The sequence below is a fragment of the Hemicordylus capensis genome, chromosome 8 (assembly GCF_027244095.1).
Source record: "Hemicordylus capensis ecotype Gifberg chromosome 8, rHemCap1.1.pri, whole genome shotgun sequence".
NCBI lineage: Eukaryota > Metazoa > Chordata > Lepidosauria > Squamata > Cordylidae > Hemicordylus > Hemicordylus capensis.
The window spans coordinates 32,827,672-32,850,960 of NC_069664.1; the positions used below are offsets into that span (position 1 = coordinate 32,827,672).

Consider the following 23,289-nt stretch of genomic DNA (forward strand, 5'->3'; position numbering starts at 1 on the left):
ATGTGTGTTTTGTTTAATCTCATGGCATGGAAGCAGCCTCCCCCCCCGAGGAGCAACCAGCCGCCATGTCCCTCCTTCCCCCGCCCGCCTGCTGCGCTGAGGTTTATCAAGGTTGCCCTTGGCGGGGGGGGGGCCTCACTTGCCTGGCGAGTGATGGAGGGGCTGACCTGGGGTGCCAGGGCACATACCTGAGCACACCAGCAGCACTGGGGGGGGCAGGGCTCGGGGCAGTCACTTGGCCAGTACTGACGGGGAGACTGAGGAAAGGCCCTGGGGTGTTGGTGGCCAGTGGCCCCCGCCTGGCTGCCCTGGCATGGCGGGCTGGTTTGTGGCTGCTGCTGCTGCTGCTGCTGAACTCTCTCTGGCTACGTGATGTATGAGGCGAGCGGCCGAGGTGACGTTTATGGCTCACTTCTGGACCCTTAATATGCACTTATTGATGTTCCACCAGGAGGGTGTTTCTCCAGCGATTTTAACCCATTGAACTGTTGTTCTCTCCAGGGAACAGTGTAAACGAGAGGGAACAAGTGGATTGTTTGACGGCCGCCATAAAGCAGCCATAAAGGGCCTGCTGACAGGCTGGGGAAAGGGGAAAGAGGACTTTATGGGGATGGCCCGGATGATGAACTGAGTGTAGCCAGTGTGGCCACCTCTGGGTGCTGGAAGCTGCTGGACTGGAATTCCCTGGAGAAGGGCTGAGCCCATCGGCGGCTTTGGTGGGCTTGTTTTGGACTCTCTCACATCCCACAGAGAAGACGGAGGCTGCTGGCAGATTGAAAAGTCCCTGGTGAGCTTCCTCGTCATCTCCCAAAGTGGGCAGAACGTGACAGGAGCACTTTGAGGTGCGGCTGCTGGAGGAGGAGGAGGAGGAAGCTGAGTGGGGCACGGGGAGAGGAGAACTCCTGCTTGCCCTCGCCGCCTGCAGGCAGTGAGGGCCCAGGAGGAGGACCGCGGAGCTGGTTTGCTTCTCCTTCGGGCCCCCTCCTATTCCTGGGGCCGCAGAGACCTCCTTTCTGCGTACTGGCCTGCCCTTGGCTGCTGGTGAACTGAGCTGCATACATTTGCATACGTACAAAGCAACCCTTTTTCAAAAGGGAAAAAACAACCCCCTTGAATTAGGTTCAGATGGGGGGGGGGCAGGAGGAACATCCAGGCAGTGCCCTGCCAGTCCTGTCTGGTGAAGCTTCTGAGCTTGCAGGGCCTCCAGTGGGCTGCGTGGGGTGGGGCGGAGCTGTTAAGTGGTGGGGGAGAGGAGGGGGCCACCTTTACTGGTGGCTGCTTGTCAGGTGGGGGCATTGCCCCCCGCCCCCCCCCCCCGCGCACCATGGGTCTTTGGGAATGGGACTCCTTGCGGCGTGAAAAGCCAGTGGGAGGAGCAAGGCCTCAGCAGCACTCCGCGTGTGCTTTTAGCATCAATATTGAGGAAGCCGGGCTCTCAATAATGCATGGGCTGTGTCTGGAAGCTGCCTGGCCAGAGGGTTCCGGTGGCTCGGCTGGAGTGGGGACAGGCAGAGGGACCTGCTTCCTCCGTCCTGCTGCCGCCAGGGCAGGGGGCTTCCGCCACCCCAAGGCCTGGGTGGGCTGCCTGGCAGAGGAGGAAGGCTGGCACGACTCAGCATCAGCAAGCAAGTGGCAGAGCCCGATCCCTGCGGGTCTGGCTGCGGAGTCCGGAGCCGCCTCCTGGGCACTGCCTCTCAGCAAGAGGCTCCTGCAGAGGGCTGGGCTGGAGAGGACGGAGCAGGCCCGTCCCGCGTCACAGCTGTGCCTCTCTCCTGCCCTCATCAGCCCCTGCACGGGCTCGAGGCGGCTACGGAGTCCCATTCGCTTACGTGATGGTGGTGTGGGGGGGTGGGGAGGCTGCTGGTTCTCTGCACTTGGGAGGGTTGGCAGGAGGTGGCAGAGAGACATGGTGCCCTAGGAGGCTGGAGGCTTCTCCCTGGGCGGGGGGACTTGGCTGGCTCTTCTGGTCTTCGCTCAACAGCTTCTTTGTCCGGTTCACCAGCTCAAATCCAGCAGCTGGTTTCTTGCAACTCTTTCCCTGGAGCAGGGTGGGATGGCTGAGCTGTGAGAGAGCAACGCCCGGCCTTGCCACATACAGCATGTGGAGGGAGTCGGTTCAGCACGGCAAGTGCAGGTGGGGTAGGGTGGCCATATTCTGGCTTCCCAAATCCGGGTGCCTAATTTGCCTAGTCTGTCAATTGGCGTGAAAATACTTTCTGAGCAGAAGAGTGACTGCACGTTTTGCTCCACAACTCCGCGTCTAGAAGGGCCAGGGCGGGTGGACAACCCTGTGCCTCAAAGAGGAATTGGTTGGTGGCTCTCCAGGGAGACGTGGGTAGCAGGAGAAAAATGGCGATGGTTGATATGGCGCGAGTGCTTCTGTTGCTTGGGACTGGAGCGAGAGGCGGGGAGAAGGGAGGCAGGGCCTGAGGGCGGCCGGAAGCCCAGGCCTCTGGAGCCCCTGGTGCCAGCTGCAAGGGAGGAGGAGGAGGAGGAGGAGGAGGAGGAGGAGGAGGAGGGCGGCTCTTTCCGCTTCCCTCCTCCTGACCCCTGAACTGCTGGCTTGCCTCTGCAACCACCTTCTCAGCCTGGCTTTCCAAAGCAGCTGCCTCTTTCCTGCTGGAGCAGCCGGAGCTGACGTTTTGAAGTTAAGAACGAGACAGCACCGCTCCCCACTCCCCCTGAAAAATACTCTGGACCCCACAAAATGTGCAAGGAAATGAAATGACCGCCTCCTTCACCACCACCAGCTGCTTGCATTCTTACTACCCAAACCCGTAAGGTTTGGGCAGCATAAAAATATGTTAATAAAATAAACATGGGGGGGGGGAAAATCCAGCAGAGATGGGTCTGGTTTGGTGGAGCCTCTTGCTTCTGGGTAGAGCTTTCCTCTTGTTTCAGCGGGACTGTGATGGCTCTGTGTGTCACACACTCCTTGCTCTTCATTTACACACCAGCCTTGGAGCTGGCCAGGAGCAGCCCATCTTATTCAGTGTGGCAAATCTGGAGGGTTATCTTGCTAGTTTCTGTGATAGCAACACAAGGAGGATTGTGCCTCGAGCCTCCTGGATGAAGAACTTAGAAGAGGACAGTCCTCATTACTGGGACTTGCTCACCCAGCGGGCACTGAATGATGAACCATGGTTAAAACGGGACCTGATGAACCTTCAGAAGTACTACAACCAAAGTGGAGGGCTTCACATTCTGCAGAGAGTGAGTGGCTGTGAGCTGCACCAGGATGGGAGGAGAGTGGGGTATTACCAGGATGGCTACAACAGAAGAGACTTCATCAGTTTTGACAAAGAGACCCTCACCTGGACAGCAGTCGATATCCAAGCACAAATGGCCCAGAGGAAGTTGAACACTGACTTGGCCAGTTCCCAGATCATTAAGTTCCACCTAGAGAATCTATACATTGAGGAGCTGCAAAAGTTCTTGGAGTATGGGAAGGAAGGTCTGTCAGAGAATGAGCCCCCAGCAGTGAAGGTGAGACGCAAGGCAGGCTATGATGGCTTGGAGACCCTGATCTGCCAGGCCTTTGGCTTCTACCCCAAGGAGATCGATGCACAGGTGAAGTGTGCAATCTTTTTGCCAACCGTCCTGGCAGCGAACCCTCCTAATTCCCCTGCCCCACAGCCGAGGTTAGTGGAGGGACTGCTCCACTAGCCCCATCTTTTTGATAGTGTATTGCCACGCCGGGCTCCGCATCGCGTCTCTATGCAACACACGAGGAGACCCCCAGCGGGAGGCTGAAAGAAGCCTCCCGTCCCCGGGGGTCTCTCCAGGATGCCCCGCACGCTCACGTGGGGCACCCTGGAACTTCCAGCGCCCGATCCCCACAGCCCCTGCCAGCTCCGTGATGGAGCCGGCAGTCGTGTGGGCGGTCAACCCGCCCTCCCTGGGCTGTCTGGCTAAGCCCGCTCTCCCCGCAAACCCTCTGAAGGCGGGTCTCACCGATCGTGCGACTCGACTCATTGTGTGGCGCAAACCGGGGATTTGTAGGGACCATTTCAGCCCAGCTGCCCCCAAAGCTCTGCTCTTGGCCTCTTCTGCTGCCAGTGGGGCTTGGTGTGGGGTCGGGCTGCAGGGGCGCGGCCTGCCTCACACCCAGCACGGCCCTTTGCCAGGCAGCCTCCTGAGGGCCCTGCCGCAGCCCACCCCACTCTCTCTCGCCAGGGGCTCGTGTGGGAGATGCGGCTGCTGAGGGCGCCCGCTTCCTCCTCACTGCTCCGGCATGGCTGCCGCTGGGGAGCTGGCCGCCTAGACTCGGAAGGTCTCTGCCGAATTTGCTTACCAGCTCCACCATCTTGCCAGCATCCCTCTTCTCCCCCAGCAAGCCCTCTCCCCAGGACGAAGCAATTGTGTTTTCATGCGTGGCAGAAGCATCTGCTTCCCAGTAGAAGCATCGCATGTGTGTCTTCTGTGTAGGTTAACGCAGCCGAGGTGGCTGTCGGTGGTTGGTGCAGCTCTTTGGTGCATGCAGAACCCTCCACCCCACCCCAGGTCCTCCTCCTGGTGCCCGCCAAGCAGGCCAGGAGGACGCAAGAGGCTCAGCCCCGGGGTGCTGGCCACCGGGGTCCCAGAACCGGGGCGGCTCTGGGGTGGAAACCCCGGCCAAGTGGCTCTTCTCCTTTAGCTGGCTGGTGTGGAGCAGTTAGGCGCACCTGTTGCCCTGCTGAGCTCTCCAGCGAAGCCCATGCTCTGTGTGGAGGCTGCCTTCTGGCTTCAGCGGGGCAGGAGCCCTTTGGGCTGAAGGGCTTGGGGTAGGCCAGCCGGCAGCAGCTGCCACTCAGGATGGGAGCAGCAATGCTGGCCCCGCAGTTGAGGAGTCTCTGCCATTGTATCTGTGAATGCAAGAGCCCACAGAGGTGTTCTGTGTAATTCAAAAGCTTGTTTCTGATATTTCAGAGACCTCGTTGTCTGAGCAAACTTCGAAGGTCCTTCCTGTCTGGCTGGGGAGACTCCTACAGCCGTGAGAAGCGAGAAAAGAGGAAATGGGTTTCTGTGGCCGGAAGCTGGTCTTAGGATGCCTAATTGTAAGGCCGAGGAAAAGATCCTCTTTCTCAAGGAAGGAGCGGGCCTGTCTGCGTCCCTGGGCAGAGGAATGCATGGCCCCTGCCGATGGCTGGCTCCTCTGCTTTTGGGTGACCTCTTGAGGCCTTTTTCTTCTCCATTTTACTTGTAAATGTCTGTCCCTTCATTGCTCTTTGAAAAGGAAGCAGCAGCAGCTCCAGAAGGCGCTTGTCGGCTCTGCCATGGAAGTGTGACGTTCAAGCCTCTGGCTCTGCGGAGAAGTAACCTGAAAAGCCCCCTCCAGTGCCTCCCCATTGCCAGAAAGAAAGGCCACCGGTCCTCACTCTCCTCCTCCAAGCGGGAGATTCCACCAGAGAATGGAGGCGGGGAGTGCCAGCCAGCTTTCTGTAGTCAAAACCCGGAGTGGGTCCCGAGAAGCTCCTGCAGTTTCATCTGCGCGGCAGCATAAAGCAGCCGCCCGGCTTGGCAAGTGAGATACAGGCAGAGGGTTTAAAGCGGTGACCTTAGCAAATGTATTAGACGGGAGGAGAGAGCCTTTTTGTTCCTCTCGGCGAGGGTGTCGGGGCAGTCGGGGCTTTTAAACCGCATTACATGGGCTTGCCAGCCAAGATGAAATGTTATTAAGATTAAATGCAGCATGGGGAACAGTTGGGGGCTTCCCGCTGCTGTATTTCAGCCTGGCGGAGGATTGTAGGCTGCTGCACGCGCCTGAAGAGAGCCTGCTGCTGCTGGTGCCACCAGGACCGGATCCATCAGCTGCAGCAGTGGTGGTGGCTCTGAACAAGGCCTCCGACTTTGCCGGCGGGGCTGAGCGGGGCTGGGGACTCCAGCCCCCATGGTCCACTGCTGCTGCTGCTGCGGCTGGCCCCTTCTCTGGCCCCCAGGGCTCAAGGTCCTCACCACGTTCTTGCTTCGGGGAAGGGGCTTTGTGTTGTGCTGCACCTGTGCGGCAAGGAGGCGTGTGATCTGCCCCTCGCCTGCTGCAGGGGCCATGCCTGTCCTGCCGGCTTCGCTCTCCTTGGGGTCTGGAGGGTGCTGTGGCCTCTGGGGGGCGGAGCAGGGGTGTGTGCTGCGAGGTCAGGCCCGGCGGTGCAGCAAGTGGGGGGGGAAGGGCCCCCTGGCCTTGGGCAAGGAAGGGGCTCCCTTGCAGGGCTCCGGGTGTCCTTGTGGTGCTTCGACCCCCTCCTTGGTGGCTGGTGGTGGGGTTTGGCATGAAGTCGCCAGGGCCTGCCCTGGGCCTGCCCTGGGCCCCCTCCGCGGCCGGAGGGCCCCACCGTGACCTCCCTGCTCCCGGGGGATGCCTCAGGGTGGGCACTGCCTCTTGGGCCTGGACCGACCGCGCCAGCTCCTGAGGTCCTGGGAGGCTGCGGGGAGACAGTGATGGGCCTCACTGGGGCAGCTCCTGGGGGGGGGGCAAGGCCTGCTGCCTCGGTGGCCCGGTGTCCTCAGTGGAAGGGGCACAGCAGCTCAGCCTGCTCCTGGCAGCAGGAGGTGGGTCTTTCGCTCTGCAGCCTCTTCGGTGTAGGGGAGCCCTGTTCCGTCCATGGCGGCCCAGTTGGCACCCTTCCCGCATCCTGGCTGCTGAAGAGACCGGCTGCCTGAAAGGTCTCCTTGGCTGACCTCCCAGAAATGCCCCCAGACCCGCTCCCAAGTGTGTGGAAGGTGGCCATGCCCGGGGTGGGGCTGTTGCTGCGCCCCTCTCCTTGCGCTCCCCTGATGCCTGGCCTCTGGCGCTCGCCTGGGCTTTGCCCCTGCAGTCTGTGGGCAGAGGCAGCCCTTGAGGCAGCGGGGAGACCCCTCCCTCCCTCCCTCCCTCCCCCCCCCCGTGCTGGCCGAGGCAGCTGCCTACTGACCTTGCAGGAAAGTGATCTGGTGCCCCACGCGTGTGTTTTTGCTCAGATTTTTGCAGCCAGGTGGCCTGGCTGAGCCCTTTCCTTCCAGCCCTACCAGGGTCCTTGCAGTCGGCCTCCATCACCACTCTGTTGTCTGTGGGGCAGGGGAGTGGGTTGCTGCCCGGGGCATGGGGAGAGGAGGAGCTGGGGCGCTCCTTCTTCCGCCCCCCACCCCCAGACCCCCTTGCTTCCCGTGGGCCACCCACTCCCTGCATGCCAATGGAGACGGCTGGCGGGGGTGGGGGGTGGATGGGCCCTTGGTGTGGGGGGTGCTGCAGCCGCTGGCCGGCCTCTGCGGCTGACCTGTGCCTTGCCCGAAAGCAGGCCGGTGGAGGAGGACGCCCTTCTCTGCTGCAAAGGGGAGGGGTGGGGCTGGGGCGCCTCTAGAGCACAGAGCCCCTGCTTGGCCCGCGGGGGGGGGGGGTGGCTGGAGCCAGGGCCCAGCGGGTGGGGAGGCGAGGTGGGCCTGGCTCTGGCTGCTGGGCAGGGGGCCCAAGGAGTCCTGGCAGGTGGATCTCGGAGGCCAAGCGGAGCCAGGAGGGGGAGCAGCACAGCGGCGGCGTCAGGCTGACCTCGTGCCAAGCAAACGCCGCCTGCTGTATTACAAGGCCCACTAATCCCCCTGTTGAACTGGCGAGCTTGTAGCTGCAGCTGCAGCTTGTCAGGGATGAGTCTAAAGGCATTGCTGTGAGCTGCCTTATTAAAGGCGCCGGCCTGAGCAGTCGGCGGGCTTCCGGCGGGCTGGCGGGCGGGGGGCTTAGTGCAGGGATTCCGCCCGCAGCCTCAGCCCACTTCCCTGCCCGGAGCGGATGGAAACCCAGCAGCTGCCCCTTCCCAGCACCTCGTCCCGTGAGAGCAGCGGGTGCGGCGAGAGCTGCCTGGAGAGCCCCCCCCGCCCCCGCCGCCCTGGCCTGGAGTTCTGCCGGCCTTTGGCGACTTCCCTGCAAGGGGCCGCTGAGCCGGGTTAAGGCTGAGGGGAGAAGCTCTGGAGGTCACCGCTGCTGCTCTCCATGGCTTGGCAGACCTGACTGGGAGGGGTCCGGCAGGGCCCCTGTGCTTGGAAAGGCTTCGCTTTGGGGCCGGGCTGGGGGTTAAACAGCGTGCCCAGGAGCAGGGATGTTGGGGAGTTTGCTCCCCCTGGCGCATGGGGCTGGGTGGGTTTCTTAACCACGCTCTACGTTGGGGGGTCTGGACTTCTGGCCAGGCCCTTTCCGTTGCTGGGAGGGCTTTGTGATTGTGACTGCAGCTTCACACAGCTCCTTGCCCCCTTTCCTTCTCGTGGGGTAGTCAGTCCGTGGGGGGCGGGCACCCTTCTAGCTCTGCCGTGGGCCCAGGCTCCCTACACCACTTGCAACGCAGCTGATGCCTGGAACTGTGTCTGTACCTCCTTGGAATTAAATGACTAGCAGCAAATGATTGATCAGTGTATTGATTAACTGGAATCGATGAACCTGACAGGGCCTGGAGGAATCCTGAGCCTAATCCCTCTGTAATCACTTTATGCTGCCTCAAGGGCCACCTACACTGAGGCGCCCCGTGCCGTCTGGGGAGGTAGGAAGGGGCGGCCTCTGCCCCCTCCGCAGCAGCCCGTGTGCCCCCTTGCCCTGCCCGCTCCCCAGCGCTTGTGGAGGGCACCCCTGAGTCTTGGCAGCTGGCAGGCACAGAGGCCCCTCCGGTGCCCACGCTCTGGGCTTCTGTCTTGCCTGGGCTCCTTCCCAGCAGCCCGGGGCTGGTGCTTGGCCCAGGAAGGAGGTCCACCCAGGGGGGTCTGCTCTGCCCAGGCACTCCTCCGGGTCCAGCTCCACAGAGGCTTGGCCTTGCTGATCCTCCCAGGGCAGGGGCTCTCCCTCTCCCGGGCACAAACAGCCCTTTCCCAGAAGCTGGAGGCGCAGATCCTGCCGCTTGGCGCTCCGGAGAGAGCTGGTCAGGCGTGAAGGGGGCCTGGGCCACCCCTGCCCTGGGCTCCCGAGAGAGGAGCTTGGTGCCTGGGCTGTGATGCTGCGGACAAAGAGGACGGGAGATGGAAGTGGGGTGTTCCTGGTCTGGGAGACCCGTCTCCTCCAAGCCGCTCTGCACGTCTCTCTTTCAGCCTCTCCCCAAAGGAGGGCAATGTCTCCCAAAGTCTGCCTGGGACCAGTTTTGTGGCCGCTGCATTGTGTAGCCACTGGCCAAAGGGGTCCAGGAAGTGAGCAGTGGCAGGGGATTGCCCATGGCAGGTCCAGAGACTCCCCCACTTCCTGCCACGGGGGGGGGGACGACACTTGGTGGCCGGGTGGCTAGTCAGATGCAACTGTGGCAGCCATGGGGAGCCAAGCTTGGCCTTCATGACCATACAGGCCTGCAAGCCCCCTTCTCAGCCCGAAGTGTCCTAAAGAGAGCCACCTGTTTGCATCACGGCCCGCTCCCAGCAGCTTCCCATGTGGAGGCCCACCCAGGCATGCGAGGAAGCCAGGGACTGTTGTGGTCCTTTGCCCAGGCGTGTCCAGGTGTGAGCTTCCTTCCTCTTGGCCGACAGTGGCTCTGCCTGGAGGTCCTGGCTGTCTCCTGGGCCACCACTGCGTGGGCTCCAGCATGCAGATCCTGAGCTGCTGCTCTCCCCGTTGGGGACCTCCGTCACCCTTCCAGGAGGCTCCCTGGAGGCCAGGTTTTTCTTGCTCTCCCGGCCTGTCCTCCTGCCTTCAGCCTTCCTCACGGCAGATGCTGCTGCTGGGCTCTGGTGGTGGCTGCCATGTTCTGGCAAAGGTGTGAACAGCTCAGTGTGCAGAGGCCTTGGCTTGCCTCAGGTGGTCTGTGTGCCTCCTCCTCCTCCTCCTCCTCTGCCCGCCCCTCCTCGCAGTCACTCTGCCTCCTCTGCACAGTGATGGGATCTGATGGTCCGGCATCTCGCAGCTCTGCCTCGGCAGGAAGGCCGGGTGCTCAGTAGTTGCAGCGAAGAAATAAATGTTTCAGTTGTGATATAAATAATGGAGTGGGTAAAGATGTTGTCTAAGTGGTGCTCTGGGTTTTGCCAGAAGGTGTGTTTTCTTTTCTTTTCACGCGTTTTCCTCCTTTTCTCCCCCAGTCGGGTGCGGAAGGCTTTTCATGGGGGACTGAAGGTCAGGGAAGCAGAGATGAAATGGAGCAAACCGCCCAGCGACCCCCAAGGTCACGGCTGCTGTCTGCTCCAGAGGCCCCCAGCTGCAGCCCCTGGTGCTGCTCTCCACAGGGAAGAGGCCGGCTCTTTGGGCTCTGCTGGGACAGGCTCATAGATGGGACTGTGAAGGGGGCCATTGAGTCCATGCCCCCCACAAGGCAGGGCTGTCTGTGCTTGTGGGGGCAGATAGACAGGGATATGATTGGCTGGGTGATGATGCCAGTTAAGAGAGCAGATGCAGCATTCTGGGAAAGAACTGCTCTGCGGGTTGGGACCTCCCTGGTTCGAGTCTCCCGTCCGCCATGAATTTTGGAGGCAGCTTTAGACAAGCGGTTGGGTCTTGGCTGCTGTGTCCATGGGGTGTGTGTGGATTAATCTTCCACCACCACTACCACCATCTTTATTTCTTAGCTGCCCCATAACAAATTGTTCTGTTCTGGGAGGATCCAATCAGCAGAGAGGGTGGGACCGCCCTGGTGTTTGTGGACATTTCTGCACTCATGGAAATGTGATAGGAAACCCTCAAGAGAAGAGGGAGTGATTGTGTGACTCCAAGGCACTGGCCCCTGCCCCCTTGGGATGGAGGAGATGGTTGGGGAATGATGCCCCCCCCGGCCCCTCCCCGTGAGGGCAGCTGCCCCTCTAGATGGAGCTGGTGGATGCTCTGGCCCTTCAGCCTCCTGTGGGGCCGCTCTTGAGCTCCCCACCCCAAGGGATGCAGGTGTCCCAAACCCTCCCGTTGCATCCTGGGTGGTGCGTGAGCAGCTCAGCTGTAGCGGCAGGAGTGCAGCCTTTCAGGCCAACCTGGAGGAGCCTGAGACACAAACAGGGTTCTTCAGCAGCTGGCCATGGAGGAGGCATCAGCGGGGGGCGAGGGGCATTGCAGCAGGTGGACTGAGCAGCAAGCGAGTGGAGGTGGAGCCGTCCCCCTTTCGAGAGACTCTGAGGGGCTGGCTTGAGCGCCTGCACTGCAGGCAAAAGGCAGAGGCCCCGTGGCAGAGGCTGGCTCTCGCTCCCTCCCACCTGCCGGCCTGGTGCCCCATGCCCGCCTTTCGGTTGTGGGCAGCCACCTCGGCGGCATGGGGCAAGCCTTCGTCCTTGCACGCTGCTGGCATGGCAGGGCGGGCGGGTGGGCCGGGAGGGTCCCCCGTGCTGTCGGAGGAGGGAGAGGCGACCTTCCCCGTGACCCGCTGCTAGGCGTGGTGGGTCCAGGCAGTGCTGGCGGGGAGCCCTCCGTGGGTGTGGGGCTGTGCCGGGACTGCGGAGTCTGGGCCCCCCCCCCCCGTGCTGGCCCTGCCAGGCTTCCCAGCTGCCGGGGAAGAGCCTCAGGGGAGCCCTGCTGCTGGGTCAGGCCCCGCAAGGAGCAGGAGGCCCATCTCGCCCAGCCTCCTCTTTCACACGGTGCCCCCCCGCCCCCCGATGCCGCTGCTGGAAGCCACAGAGGCAGGCGCGGGGAGGGGCCGGGCCTCGCCTCCCCTGCCCTGACTCCCCTGCCACTGGCCCTCGGAGCCAGCCTGCCCTCTGAGGCTGCAGGTGGCCCTGCGACTGGTAGCCACGGACAAGACCTCCCCTCCACGAGGCCATCCAGGCTGTGGGGCGTCACCACCTCCTGCCCAGATCTGCCAGCAACCATCACTTATCCCCATAATCAGGCCATGGGCAGAATTGGGGTGAGGCGGGGGGGGGAGTGGGGGCCCCCCCCCTCACGGGGCTCCCCACTGCCCCGCCCCGCCCCTTGCCCCCTCGGCCCTCCTCCCTCCTGCTGGTTGGCCCTCCTGGCCTGCAGCCCCGGAGCCCCGCCTTCTCTTCTCCCGCCTTTCAGCTGATTGGCGGGTGGGCGGGGCTTCCGGAGAGGCCTCCTCGGAGTAGGCCTCGCTGAAGCCTGGACTCGAGTAGGCCGGCAGGCCTCAAGCCAGCGGGAGGAGGCCGCCGGAGGGGCCCCCCTGCCCCGCCCTCCGCAGCCAGCCCAGCCCTTGCCAGGTAGGATGTGGATTCCTCCTTTTTGGGCCCCCCCCCGCGGATATATAGGGACCTGCTTGCCATGGGGCTTGGATATGGGGCGGGGGGGGGGGGGAGTCTGAGAAGACTCTGAATATTTAATGTAAAACAGACTGGAAAACTGGCTGGCTTTAAAAGCGAAAACGACCTAAAGAGGCCTAAAAGTGGCTTGTTTCATGGCGGAGCATTACAAAAGCTTCTGGAACAAACTTCTATTCCATTCCATTCTACATCAGTTCCTTCCTGCATGGATTATGACTCCGAAAGGCACTTCTGCTCAAGTCGTCTGAGTGAGGACTGTGGCGCCTGTGTGGGGTGCTCGGCTCTCGGGGTGTTTGTCCTGCGTGTGAACTGCTGCCCAGTAACTGGCAACCTCAGGGTCAGGCTGCCCCCCCCCCGTGTGGACGCAGCACCCCCCCCCGTCACTCCGGAGGAGGAGGGGGGGGTCAGAGGCCTTCAGAGCCTCCCGGGGAGGCTGAGGAGGGGGAGGGAGGGGGGGGGAGGCCTCCTTGGCTGGTTGAGCTGCAGCCGCAGCCGCAGCAGCGAGGAGCCCCTTTCAGTCACGGGTGTGGCTAGTGTGTTCTAGGCACGAAAAGCAGCGCAGACATCTGGCACTCCGAGGATCTCTACCGCTCTGTATTGGGGGGGGGGGGGCGCGTTGGGTGTTCAGTGAAATGTATTTCCAGGCAGCAGACTGACTGTGGAATGTCAGACCTCAGTCCTTGGGAGCCTGGGGGGGGGGGTGGAGGCCCTGGACTTTTGGGGGGTGGGTGGGGGGGTTAAAATCTCATCTCTGGGCCCACTCCCAGCTTGCTACGCCCCTGAATCAGGCTCTGTGCCAGAGGACTGGAAAGCAGCCCATGTAACACTGATTTTCAGAAAGGAATCGGTGACGGGGTGGGTGGGTGGGTGGGGGGTCCGGGGAACTATAGGCCAGTTAGCTCAACATCTGCTGTGGGCAAATTGGTGGAAAGCCTTCTCAAGGATGAAATTGTTAAGAAAACAGGCCCTGCTGAGGGAGAACCAGCATGGCTTCTGCAAAAGTAAATCTTGCCTCACCAACCTTTTGGAGTTCTTTGAGAGTGTCAGCATCCGTGTGAATCAAGGTGATCCAATTGACATAGTACATCTGGACTTCCAAAATGCTTTTGACAAAGTTCTTCATCAAAGACTCTTGAGGAAACTTAGCAGTCATGGGATAAGGGGACAAGTACATGTGTGGATTGCTAACTGGTTGAAGGACAGGAAACAGAGGGTGGGAACAAATGGAGAATTATCTAAATGGAAGGAAGTGGGAAGTGGTGTTCCCTAGGGTTCTGTACTTGGACCGGTGCTTTTTAATTGGTTTATAAATGATCTAGGAGTTGGGATAAGCAGTGAAGTGGCCAGATTTGCAGATGATACCAAACTCTTTTGGGTAGTGAAATCCAAAACGGATTGTGATGAGCTCCAAAAGGATCTCTCCAAACTGGGGGAGTGGGTGACAAAATGGCCAATGTGGTTCAATGTAAGCATGTGTAAAGTGATGCATATTGGGGCAAAAAACCCCAATTTCACATATACGCTGATGGGATCTGAGCTGTCGGTGACTGACCAGGAGAGGGATCTTGGGGTCATGGTGGAAAGCTTGTTGAAAGTGTCAACTCACTGTGTTGCCACTGTGATAAAGGCCAACTCTGAGTCATTAGGAATGATTCCATGCTTGGAATCATTAGGAAAGGAATTGAAAATAAAACTGCTAATTTTATAACATCCTTATACAAAACTATGGTGTGGCCACATTTGGAATAGTGCATGAAGTTCTGGTCACCATACCTTAAGAAGGACATTATAGAACTGGAAAAGGTGTAGAAGAGGGCAACCAAGATGATCAGGGGCCTGGAGCACCTTCCTTATGAGGCGAGGCTACAACACCCGGGGCTTTTTAGTTTAGAAAAAAGACAACTGCGGGGAAACCTGATCGAGGTCTATAAAGTCATGCATGATATGGAAAAGGCTGATAGAGAGAAATTTTTCTCCTTGCATACATAACACTAGAACTGGGGGTCATCCCATGAAACGGATTGCCAAGAAGTTTAGGACTGACAAAAGGAAGTACGTTTTCACACCACTGATCATCAGCCTATGGAATTCTCTGCCAAGAGGAATTCTCTGGTGACAGCCACCAGCCTGCATGGCTTTAAGAGGTGTTTAGATATATTCCTGGAGGGTAGGTCTCTCACTGGCTACTAGTCAGAGGGCTAGAGGCCACCTCCCGTCTCGGAGGGAGTCTGCCTCTGAATACGAGTTGGAGGGCCTGCCTTCACCTCTTGCCTGTGGGCTCTGCGTGGGCCTGACCCAGCAGCAGGGCTGTTCTTATGTTCTTATCCCGAGGAAGCTGAGCAGGCCGAAGGGTGCTGGCCACCCTCTGAGGAGCCTTGGCTTTCCCTTGTGGCCTGCGGAGGGGCCTGATCCAGTCCGTGCTGCCTGCTTCTCTGCCCAGAAGTGCCTCTTTCCTGGTGTGGTCCGAGGAGCGGATGTTCAGAGCAGGGCTCAGAGAGAGCGAGGTCTGTGATGGAGGAGCCTCTTAATGCGCAAGGCAGAGCCCATGAATATTTAACCTCCGCCTCTAGGCTGCGGTGCAGATGGACGGGGCTGCAATGCTGCTTGACAGGTGACACCCCTCCAGAGCGCCTCCCCCACCCGGCCCTTCCGAGTGCCCTTCCTTTCTAGAGCCAGCTTGGGGCGGGGGGGGGGCACTGCCATCTCCCCCTCTCCCTGCCTTGGCGCAAGACCAGGCCTTTGGAACGTACCATGTGGCAGGCACTGCTGGGGGGGGGGCAGGTACTCTGCGGGCCCCTCACTCCCCCAGGCAGATGGGCCGCCGGTGGCGGGGGGGGGGTCGGCTGACGGGAATATGCCCACCTCTGCCTGCTTGGAACCTGGGTGCAGCATGTGCTTCAGCTGCCTGCTTGCCTTCCCCAAGGCGGCTTCGGCCGGGCTTGGCTGCCTCCCCTCGGTTGTGTTTCCTCTGGGCTCGAAGGGCTGCAGGTGGGGGCCACAGAGGCCACTTCTTTCCCTCCAAAGCCCCCCCCGCCCCCTGCATTGGGCTCTGTCTGCCTGCCAGCCCCCCAGAGTTGGGCCTGTGTTTGGGGCAGGGCTGTTCCCCTTGGTCTGGAGGAGGGGGCTGCTGCTGCCCTCTGAGTCTGCCTGGAGTGCATTCAGCCTCGAGAGCAGCTGCTGGAGGTCACTTGCCTTGCGGGGGGGGGATGGTCCCCTGAGGGGCACGTGGTGGGTGGGGCCGGAAGGAAGGAAGCCAACTCACCCTGAGAGAGGGAAGCCAGCTGTGGGCTGGGCCTCGGCCTGTGATCTGCCGCCCGTCTTTGGTTCTGGCCTATCCCGGCTGCCCTGCTTTGTCTTTGGGGAATTCAGGGGCGGGGCGGGGGGGGCGGCCCTGGGTGCTGGGCCGTGGTGATGGTCCTGGCTAGGTGAAGGGGGTGCACAGGTGGTTGCATTCAGGGGAGGGGGGGAGTCTGGCCGTGAAGGAGCTCCATCAGCCCTTCCATTGTCTCAAAGACCTCCTGACGGAGGTGCTGCTGGGGACCCCTGGCCTGAAATGTTCACCTGGTCCAGGGCAGGGACTGAGGCCCCTGAGCAGGCGTGGCCGAAATGCCCTGACCACGACCCCCTTGTGTGTGCTGGGCCCAACAGGTGTGGCAGGTCGCGAAGGAGAGGAGAGCTGGTCTTCTGGCAGCAAGCAGGACTGGTCCCCTTAGCTAAGCAGGGTCTACCCTGGTTGCATCTGAATGGGAGACTAGAAGTGTGAGCACTGCAAGAGATTCCCCTGAGGGGATGATGGAGCCGCTCTGGGAAGAGCATCTAGATTCCAAGTTCCCTCCCTGGCAGCATCTCCAAGATCGGGGGGCTGAGAGAGACTCCTGCCTCTCTTCTCCAAGGGTCTCTCTTGGAGAAGCTGCTGCCAGTTTGTGTAGGCAATGCGAGCTAGATGGACCGAGGGTCTGACTCAGTAGCAGCTTTTCAGCTCCGGGCGGGGGCTTGCCAGCAGGGGAAAGGGTCTTGCTGTGGGGAGCGGCTTCCTGAAGGGAAGGGAGCAGCCCTGCTCCACTGAGAGGGAGGGAGAGGCTCCTTCCCCCGAGCGGCTTCCTCGAGAGCAAGCCCAAGCTCAGGCGGCAGCAGCAGCAGCAGCAGATGCCGACTGCCGAGACGCACCCAGCGAGCAGGGGACGGGGAGGACGGGGCAGAGCCCGTGAGGGTTAGCCGGGGATGGCTTCCTCGGAAGCGAGTGGGCCGCGGGCCCCTTTCCGGCCTCCCTGGCCCTCTGGCTCTGCCCCCTTGGGGCTGCTCCCAGCCCACCCCGGCCCTGCCGCTTGGCCCCGCTCTCCCCATCCCCTGCTGCCGCCGCTGCAGCTTCTGGGGTGTGTCTCGGCTCCGGCTGCTGCGTTGTGTCGAGCGCGGCGAACAGCATCCCGAGAGCTCGTTTCTGACTGTCAGATCGCATCCTCGTCGAGGCAGCTGGCGGACAAAGGGAAGGAGGCTGAGGGCTTCGTCAGTCCGAGCCGGCAGCCGAGGAGGCATCGGTCTGTTGGCCATCACTTTGTGTAGCCGATCACTTCACTTAGCCAGATCCGAGTGTACAGGCAGGCCGCCTTCGGGCTGCCCTCCGCTCTCCCAGGCAAGACGGAGTCTCTGACGCAAATCGCTTTTCACGCTCCCTTAATTGAAACTGTCAGATGGGCTTTACCTATCCCCCCCCACTTGGAGACGCCGACGTATTAATCCCAGGACAGAGATCCCGGCAGCCGCGCAGGATCGATACAGCCAGGTTAGGGCTGTGACATTTCTATTACTGCAGCGGCACCAGCCAAGTGTGGCCCTTGACGGCTGTGACGAGGCTGCTCTGGGCCATTTCTTGGGGGCGCGATGAAGATGTGCTTTTTGCTTCTGTGTTTGCTGGCAACATCACTCGGTGCCTTTCCAAACGTCAGGGCAGGCTGCAACCATTCAGGAGTCACCTTGAGCCCGCCACTTTCTCAAAACGATGGCTCTGCTCACAGGAGGGATTCTGGGACTGCTCTGTTGTCTCCACCCCGCTGCCAGTGGCAAGATCTCCTTACTGTGCAGGGCATCACTTCCCAAGCAAAGGGGCCCCCCCCCAGAGTTGCGATTCCCACACACAACATGGTGGGGAGTGTGCAGTGGGCTCTGCCGGGGAGCCCCTGTGCAGCCCCTGGGCTCGCCACACGATGCCCAGGTCAGAATGCGGCCCTTCGTGGAGGACGTCCGTTTTGAAGGCTCTCTCTGCCTCGGCGCAGCTCCTGCCGTGTGGTTGCAGGGCGGTCTGCAAAGTGCCTCTTTCGGTGCTGGCTTCCCTTCCCTTCAGAAAGCCCCCCCCCCCCGGTCCCCGGTCCCCGTGCTCCTCCTCAGGCCTTGCTGCCACACGGACTGGGCAGAAGCCGAGCACCAGCAGCCCCTGATTCACCCAGACGCCGGGGACCTGTCGCCGGAGGGACTGAGCCCAGGATGCCTACCGGATTGTGCCTGCTGGTGGTGACCCCAGAGGCGTCAGGGAGCAGCAGTGAGCAGCGGGCTCTGCTCCCCCCCCCCCCGCCACCCACACCTGGCCTCCCCTGGGCTCAGGGACAGCCCCCCACTGCTCTCTGCAGCGCCGGCCCTGAGCACCCACCGTTGGTTTCCGCAGCGCAGCAAGGGGGTGAGGTGAGGTGGGGGGGGAGTGCGCACCCCCCTGCGTGGCGGTGCGGTTTGGCAGCTGGGTGCCTCTAGCCTTGCCTGCTCCAGCCGGGCTCCCCGTGTGCTCTGCGGTGGGGGCTCTTCTTAATCGGCCTGGGGGCTGCTGGCGACTCCCTTCCCGCTCGAGAGCTCTGGATTTGTGCTTTGATTGTTTTCAGATAGTTGGTTCCTGTAAAATTTGATTTGAGGGAGCGTTTTTCTCCCACATGCTGTTGGATGGAGGCTGTGTAATCCCTCCTAAGTCCCACGGAGGGACGGACGAGGCTGGTATCAGACCTCACACAAGGGGATTAGCCATGGAAATTCTCGGGGAAAACCTGCCGCTCTCAGAGAGCTTTTAGCGCAAAGCAGATCAGAGGTAGGAAAGAGCCATTTTAACCCAGTTTCCAAGGCTGACCAGCAGGCCCGGGGGGCTCCTTTTAAGCCCCCCGGGCTGGTCCTCCTGCTCTCCGCCTCTCTCTGTGGGGAGGACCTCCTCCTGCCCTTTGGCACCCAAGTGGCGCTCCTGTGGGGGCTGCAGCCGTCCTGTGGGGCCAGAGCTGGGGATTTTGTGCCGCCTGGTGTGGGAGGCGCCCACCTGCCCGCCGACTTGAGGAGGGCCGGGGGGGGGGGAGGCGGCAAGGTTGCTCCTGCTGCTGTGGGGCCGGGATGACAGTGCCTGCGGGGGGGGGGGGGGGCGGAGGCAGAGGTCCGCTGGGAGGGGGGCCACATGAGGGCCAATGGGAACCCAGGTGCTGATGGTCACAGCAGATGTGGGAGGGGCCCGGGCGGGCTTTTTCTCTGGCCTCGGCGGCGTGTGTGTCCGTGGAGCTGGTCCACAGGCTGGACTAGAAGGCAGCAGCGCCAAAGGGTTAGGGTTGCCGCTGGGTTGGCCCGAGTGAGTCATTTGACACTAGCCTCCGGTGTCCCATCCAGGGCCAGCCTGGTGCTCCCAGGGCAAGCATCCGAGCGGAGCGGGCACGAAGCCAAGGGGCCCTCCCTCTGGGTGGCCTTGAACATGGCCAGTGGTCTGGGCTAGGACCCCGCCAGCTGCCCCCCACCTCCCCGCCCTGGAAGAAGAAGCAGCCTCGGACTTCCCCTTCCTCTCCTGTTGCTCGCTCCGTGGCTGGGGGGGGGCCCGGCGAGGCCAGAGCACGGGGAGCCATTTGCTGACGCACGCAGCCATGACGCAGGGACTTCCTGGAGCGCATTAAGAGCCCCTTCCCCATCTGCTCGTCTCGAAGAGATCATGTTCCTCTCCACAGGTCAGCCAGCCACGCCTGCCGTTGATCAATTACTGCTGAAACCTGACCCAGATTTGCCCGGCTGCCCCACTGCCTGCCGGCCTTCTCTCTGGGGTGTGGGACGCTGGCTTGCGTGGGGACGGGCCGAGAGAGACGTGCCGCGAGGCCCACGGTGAACGGGGTGGGGGAGACTTGGTGCCTGTGCCCCACTGAGGGGGACTTGCCAGCCAGGAAGAGCTGGGTCTGGAGGGCCGGGCGCCCCCCTGCCACCCCCGGTGTTGTGGTTGGGAGGAAGCCGTGCAGGCTGGAGGAAGGGGCAGGCCTGGGCCCTGGGTGGGCCCTATAGCGGGCTGAGGGAGCAATGGACCTTGGAGATGGCAGACAGACATGGGTGTTCTGGGGAGGCGCTGAGCCGGAGAGCAGCTCAGCCCCCTGTCAGAGCGGCCGTGCCGTCAGTGGGGTGGGAGTCTCTCGCTGGACCTCGTCTGGGGTGGTGGCTGCCAGTGGGGCGGCCCCCTTCTTGGTGCGCGGGGGGGGGGGGCGCTCTTCTCCTGACCAGGGACTGGCAGCTGCTTTGCTGGGGCAGGGACCTCCTCCTGGAGCAGGAAGGGTCATTGCGGCTGGGTTTGGGGAGGGAGCCGCAGCCTGCTCTGCCCTCCGCTTGCCTGCGGCGGGGATCCAGCCAGACTGGAGGCCAGCCAGGTCCAAACCTCGCCACAAGCAAGGAGCCCCCCCGCCTGTTCCTGGGCCCGGCCCCCGTCGTGCTTGCATCGGGGCTGGCAGGGCCACGTGCTGGGAGGGGGGGGAGCAAAGTGCTCGCGGCTCGCCTTGGGCGCCCAGAGGGTGTGTGCGCAGGTGGCTCGGATCTCCGGGGAGTGCCGAGGGGCAGTGTGGGGCCTGTCTCCAGGAGAGCCCCTTGTGCAGAGCCCAGAGGCAAGGTGGGGAGGGGTCTCTTCACTTGCACCCCCCCCGCCACCGCCCAGCAGAGCAAGGCCTGCAGCTGCTGCTGCTTTTTGCCCCAGCCCGGCTTGGTGGGGCTCCCATGGCAGGCAGGGCCTCCTTTCTGCCCGCTGGGCTCCTTGAGGGGGCATGGCCACACCCGGAGTTCCACCCCCCCTCAAGGTGAAGAGGCACTCTGCGCATGCTCACAGGGACACCCGTTGCTCTGTAGCACACACAGGGGCTGGGGTTCCGCCTTGGAGCTCTTGAGCAACTGTCAGCAAGGTGGGCTTGGAGAAGCAGAAGGAGGCGAAGGGGGTTGCCCAGGGACCCCGCGAATCACGCTCGCTCTCACTCGCTCCCCCGCATGGCATGTAGTGGGCTAACAAGAATTAGGAAATTAATTATCTCCTGCAATTAGTGTGATGACCCACACCGTTAGAGGTTATTTACACTGGGAATAAAACTCTGGGCTGTAAATGCCGGAGTGGGTCCCGTCAGGCGGGGAGGGCTTCTGGCTGGCGGCCTGCCCAGGAGTCGGGGATGGAGGGCCAGGTGCCCTTGCCCGGCGGGGGGCTGCCTGGTGGCACTCCCTGGGCAGCACAGGCCTGTCCCTGCTCCCAAGGAGCCGCCGGCCGGCCGGCCGGCAACAGCAGGGGAAGGCAGGCTCAGGCCTCAGCCTTGTGGGGAGGTGGAGCCTTCCACCCACCCCCCCCCCGCGCGCCTCTGCCCACTGGGCCCTCCGATGCCCCACCAAGCCAGCTTTGGGCAGACCTCTTCAGCAGGTGGCTCCTCCTCCTCCTCCTCCTCCTCCTCCTCCTCCTCCTCCTCCTCCTCCCTTGCAGAGGGCGGCCTGTGCACTCTCCCTCCCTCCGGGCAGGGGCTGGCGGGGAGGGGGCAGCGCGGCCGGCCTCCCTGCCCTCTCTGCTCCTCCAGCCAGCCGTAGGGCTCACCCCCCACCCCTGAGCCACAGCTGAGATGGCTCCTTCTCCGGTCCACCCTCTTCTCTTGGGAAGTGGCGGGGGGTGGGGGGGAGGTGCCCAGCCGCCCCCAAAGGACAGGCTCCAGCCTGCCTGCTCCGGAGGAGCCCAGGGCCCTTTTGGAGCCAGAGGCACGAGGCGCCTGCCGGGAAAGGGGCTCGGAGGGTCTGCTTGGAAAGGGCTCTGCCCTGCCTGCCGGGACAGCTGTCAGTGGGGCCCGGCTCTGTCTCCTGTGAGGAGTCAGCCCAGGATCCTCCCAGCCGAGCTGGGCAGCCCCACCCTGGGCGCTCCCGTGGCGTGCCGTGGCCGGCAGGGAGTTGCGCACAGCAAGCCAGCCCGGCGTGGCCGTGTCACTGGGAAAGGGGCATCGATTCTCCCTCGCTCTTGGAAGAGCAGCTCCGTTATTCAAGCAAAACAGCCTTTTGTATCTGATGAGACCGACATTGATCTGAGCATGGAAGGAGGTGGCTGGGCCGGGCGGAAGCCAGAGGAAGCCAGCCCTGGTGTGCCCGGAGGCCGGCCCGGCGTGTGCAGCCCTCGGGAGGGCACCTGGGGCTGGTCCCTCTCCTGGACTCCTGTGCTCCCCCCGCCCCTGCCCACGAGCTCCAGGCTGAGCCCACGATGTCAGCCCTTCAGCCCTGGGCAGCCAAGCTGCGGATCCGCTCTGAAGGAAAAGTGGGAGGTCCAAAAACAAGCCGGGGTCTTGGCCAAGCCTCACCTGCTGAGCTGCCCAGACGGGAAGCCCCCAGGAGGAGGCCGTGATCCAGGGGGCTGTGCTGAGGCCCCTGTGGCTGCGTTTCCCGGGGGGGGGGGAGAAGCTGGGTGGCCCTGCAGAGCCCCTGAAATGAGGCTCCCTCCCCCCGTCCCATGGCTGAGTTGGGTCCACCTTCCCAGGCTGTGGATGCCGTTTCTACGCGTAGTGCAGCTTGGCTGCAGGGAGAGAAAAGGCCGGGAGTCCTGGCTGGGCTCGTCTGGCTTTTCTGCCACAAAGCTGGGCTGGACTGGTGGGAAGGAATCGGTTTCCTCCCAGTGGACCATCCTTGGCAGCCGGCAGGATCACCTGGTTTCCCGGTGCCCAGGCTTGCTGCTTGCCAGCTTGGCCCGTGCCCGTGGTCCCCCCCCCCCCCCCGGTGAAGCCTTGGATCTTGGAGCCGGAGTCTGCAGTAGCATCCTGCTCATTAGGCAAGGCAGAGTCTGTCTCGGAGGCTGTCGTTTGCTGTCATTTTAGCAGAGATGAAAGCAAATAGGGTGCCGTGGTGTGCGCATGCGCCAGGCGTCCTCCTCATCTCCTGGTGCGCCACCGCTGATGCCAAGTGATAATGACAGGTTCAAGCTTTCCAGCATCACAGATGAATAACATGCAAATGACTCATCTCGGACGGCAAATAATTGTCACCATTCAGCCTCCTGTCATAAGAGGAGTCTGGAAGAGCCCGCAACGGTTAACGGGAAGCGAAGCCCCCCCCCCCGGACAGCGGGAGCCGCCTCTCCACTCTGCGGGGGGGGAGTGCGCGTGTGCGAGTGCCTGGCCGGTTAGTGCCGCGCTGGGGGAAGGATGTCGGGGATTTGTTCCAAGCACTCTTGAGATGTGGTTTTACATCTGTAAATCCTTTTACGCATGGCAGCCCAGCCGCCAGGGTCAGCCCACGTGACGGGCAGATCGTGGCACTGGGGCTGCCTGGCCAGCTGCTGCTGCTGCCGCCCGTGCTGAGCGCTGGGTTGGGGGGGGGGAGCAAGCAGCATTAATGAGCTGCACGGGCTTCTCGGGGGCGGGGCCTGTGCCAAGCGGGAGAGGCTGGCACGCTCGCTGGACGGGGGCCTCTTCCCTGGCTGGCGGCGGCCGTCTCCACGCTCAGCCCTCTTGCCGAAAACAGGCGGGGCCCTTCCCAGGCCCCGACCCACTGCGGAGCCGGGAGCTGCTGCTGCTGCTGCCAGTGGTCCGCCGCCCGCCCGTTGCTTTGCGGCCTGGTGCCGTTCCGGGGCCGCCCAGAGGACAGGGGTGGCTTTGTGTGTGGAACTGCTGCTGGAGCAGGAGAGGCAGGCGCAGCGGCCGCTGTGGGGTCTGCTCGGCCCCACCTCATTCCGGGGCCCAGGAGCACGGCTGGTGCCACTTGGTCAAGGCAGCCTGCCTGCCTCTGGCCCCAGAGATCCGCCCAGGCGCCGCCAGCCCCTCGGCTCCAGCCCCGAGCTGGGGCCGCGTCCTCCCAGTTCTGGGCCTTCGGCTCCGTCGCCGTGAGCAGCTCCCCTTCCCCGGAGCGAGGGGCTTGTGGCTGCTCCTGGCAGGCGTCCTGGGGGCTTTCCACGGAGGCTGCTCTCTGACTGGACAGGCGCGAGGGGTTGTT

General features: G+C 62.6%; 1 protein-coding gene across 4 annotated transcripts in view; it reads left to right on the forward strand.

Annotated features, from left to right (window-relative positions):
- Nucleotides 1-23,289, forward strand: part of DSCAML1 (DS cell adhesion molecule like 1) — a 125,522-nt gene that overhangs the window by 35,465 nt on the left and 66,768 nt on the right. Inside the window, exon 1 of one of the 4 annotated variants that reach the window (XM_053269796.1) lies at nucleotides 19,019-19,049. The exons of the other annotated variants lie outside the window; for them this stretch is intronic. Coding sequence (XP_053125771.1) covers nucleotides 19,034-19,049 — 16 coding nt within the window. The 5' untranslated portion in view covers nucleotides 19,019-19,033. Of the gene's footprint in view, nucleotides 1-19,018; nucleotides 19,050-23,289 lie in introns of those variants that run through there. 4 annotated transcript variants of the gene reach the window in all.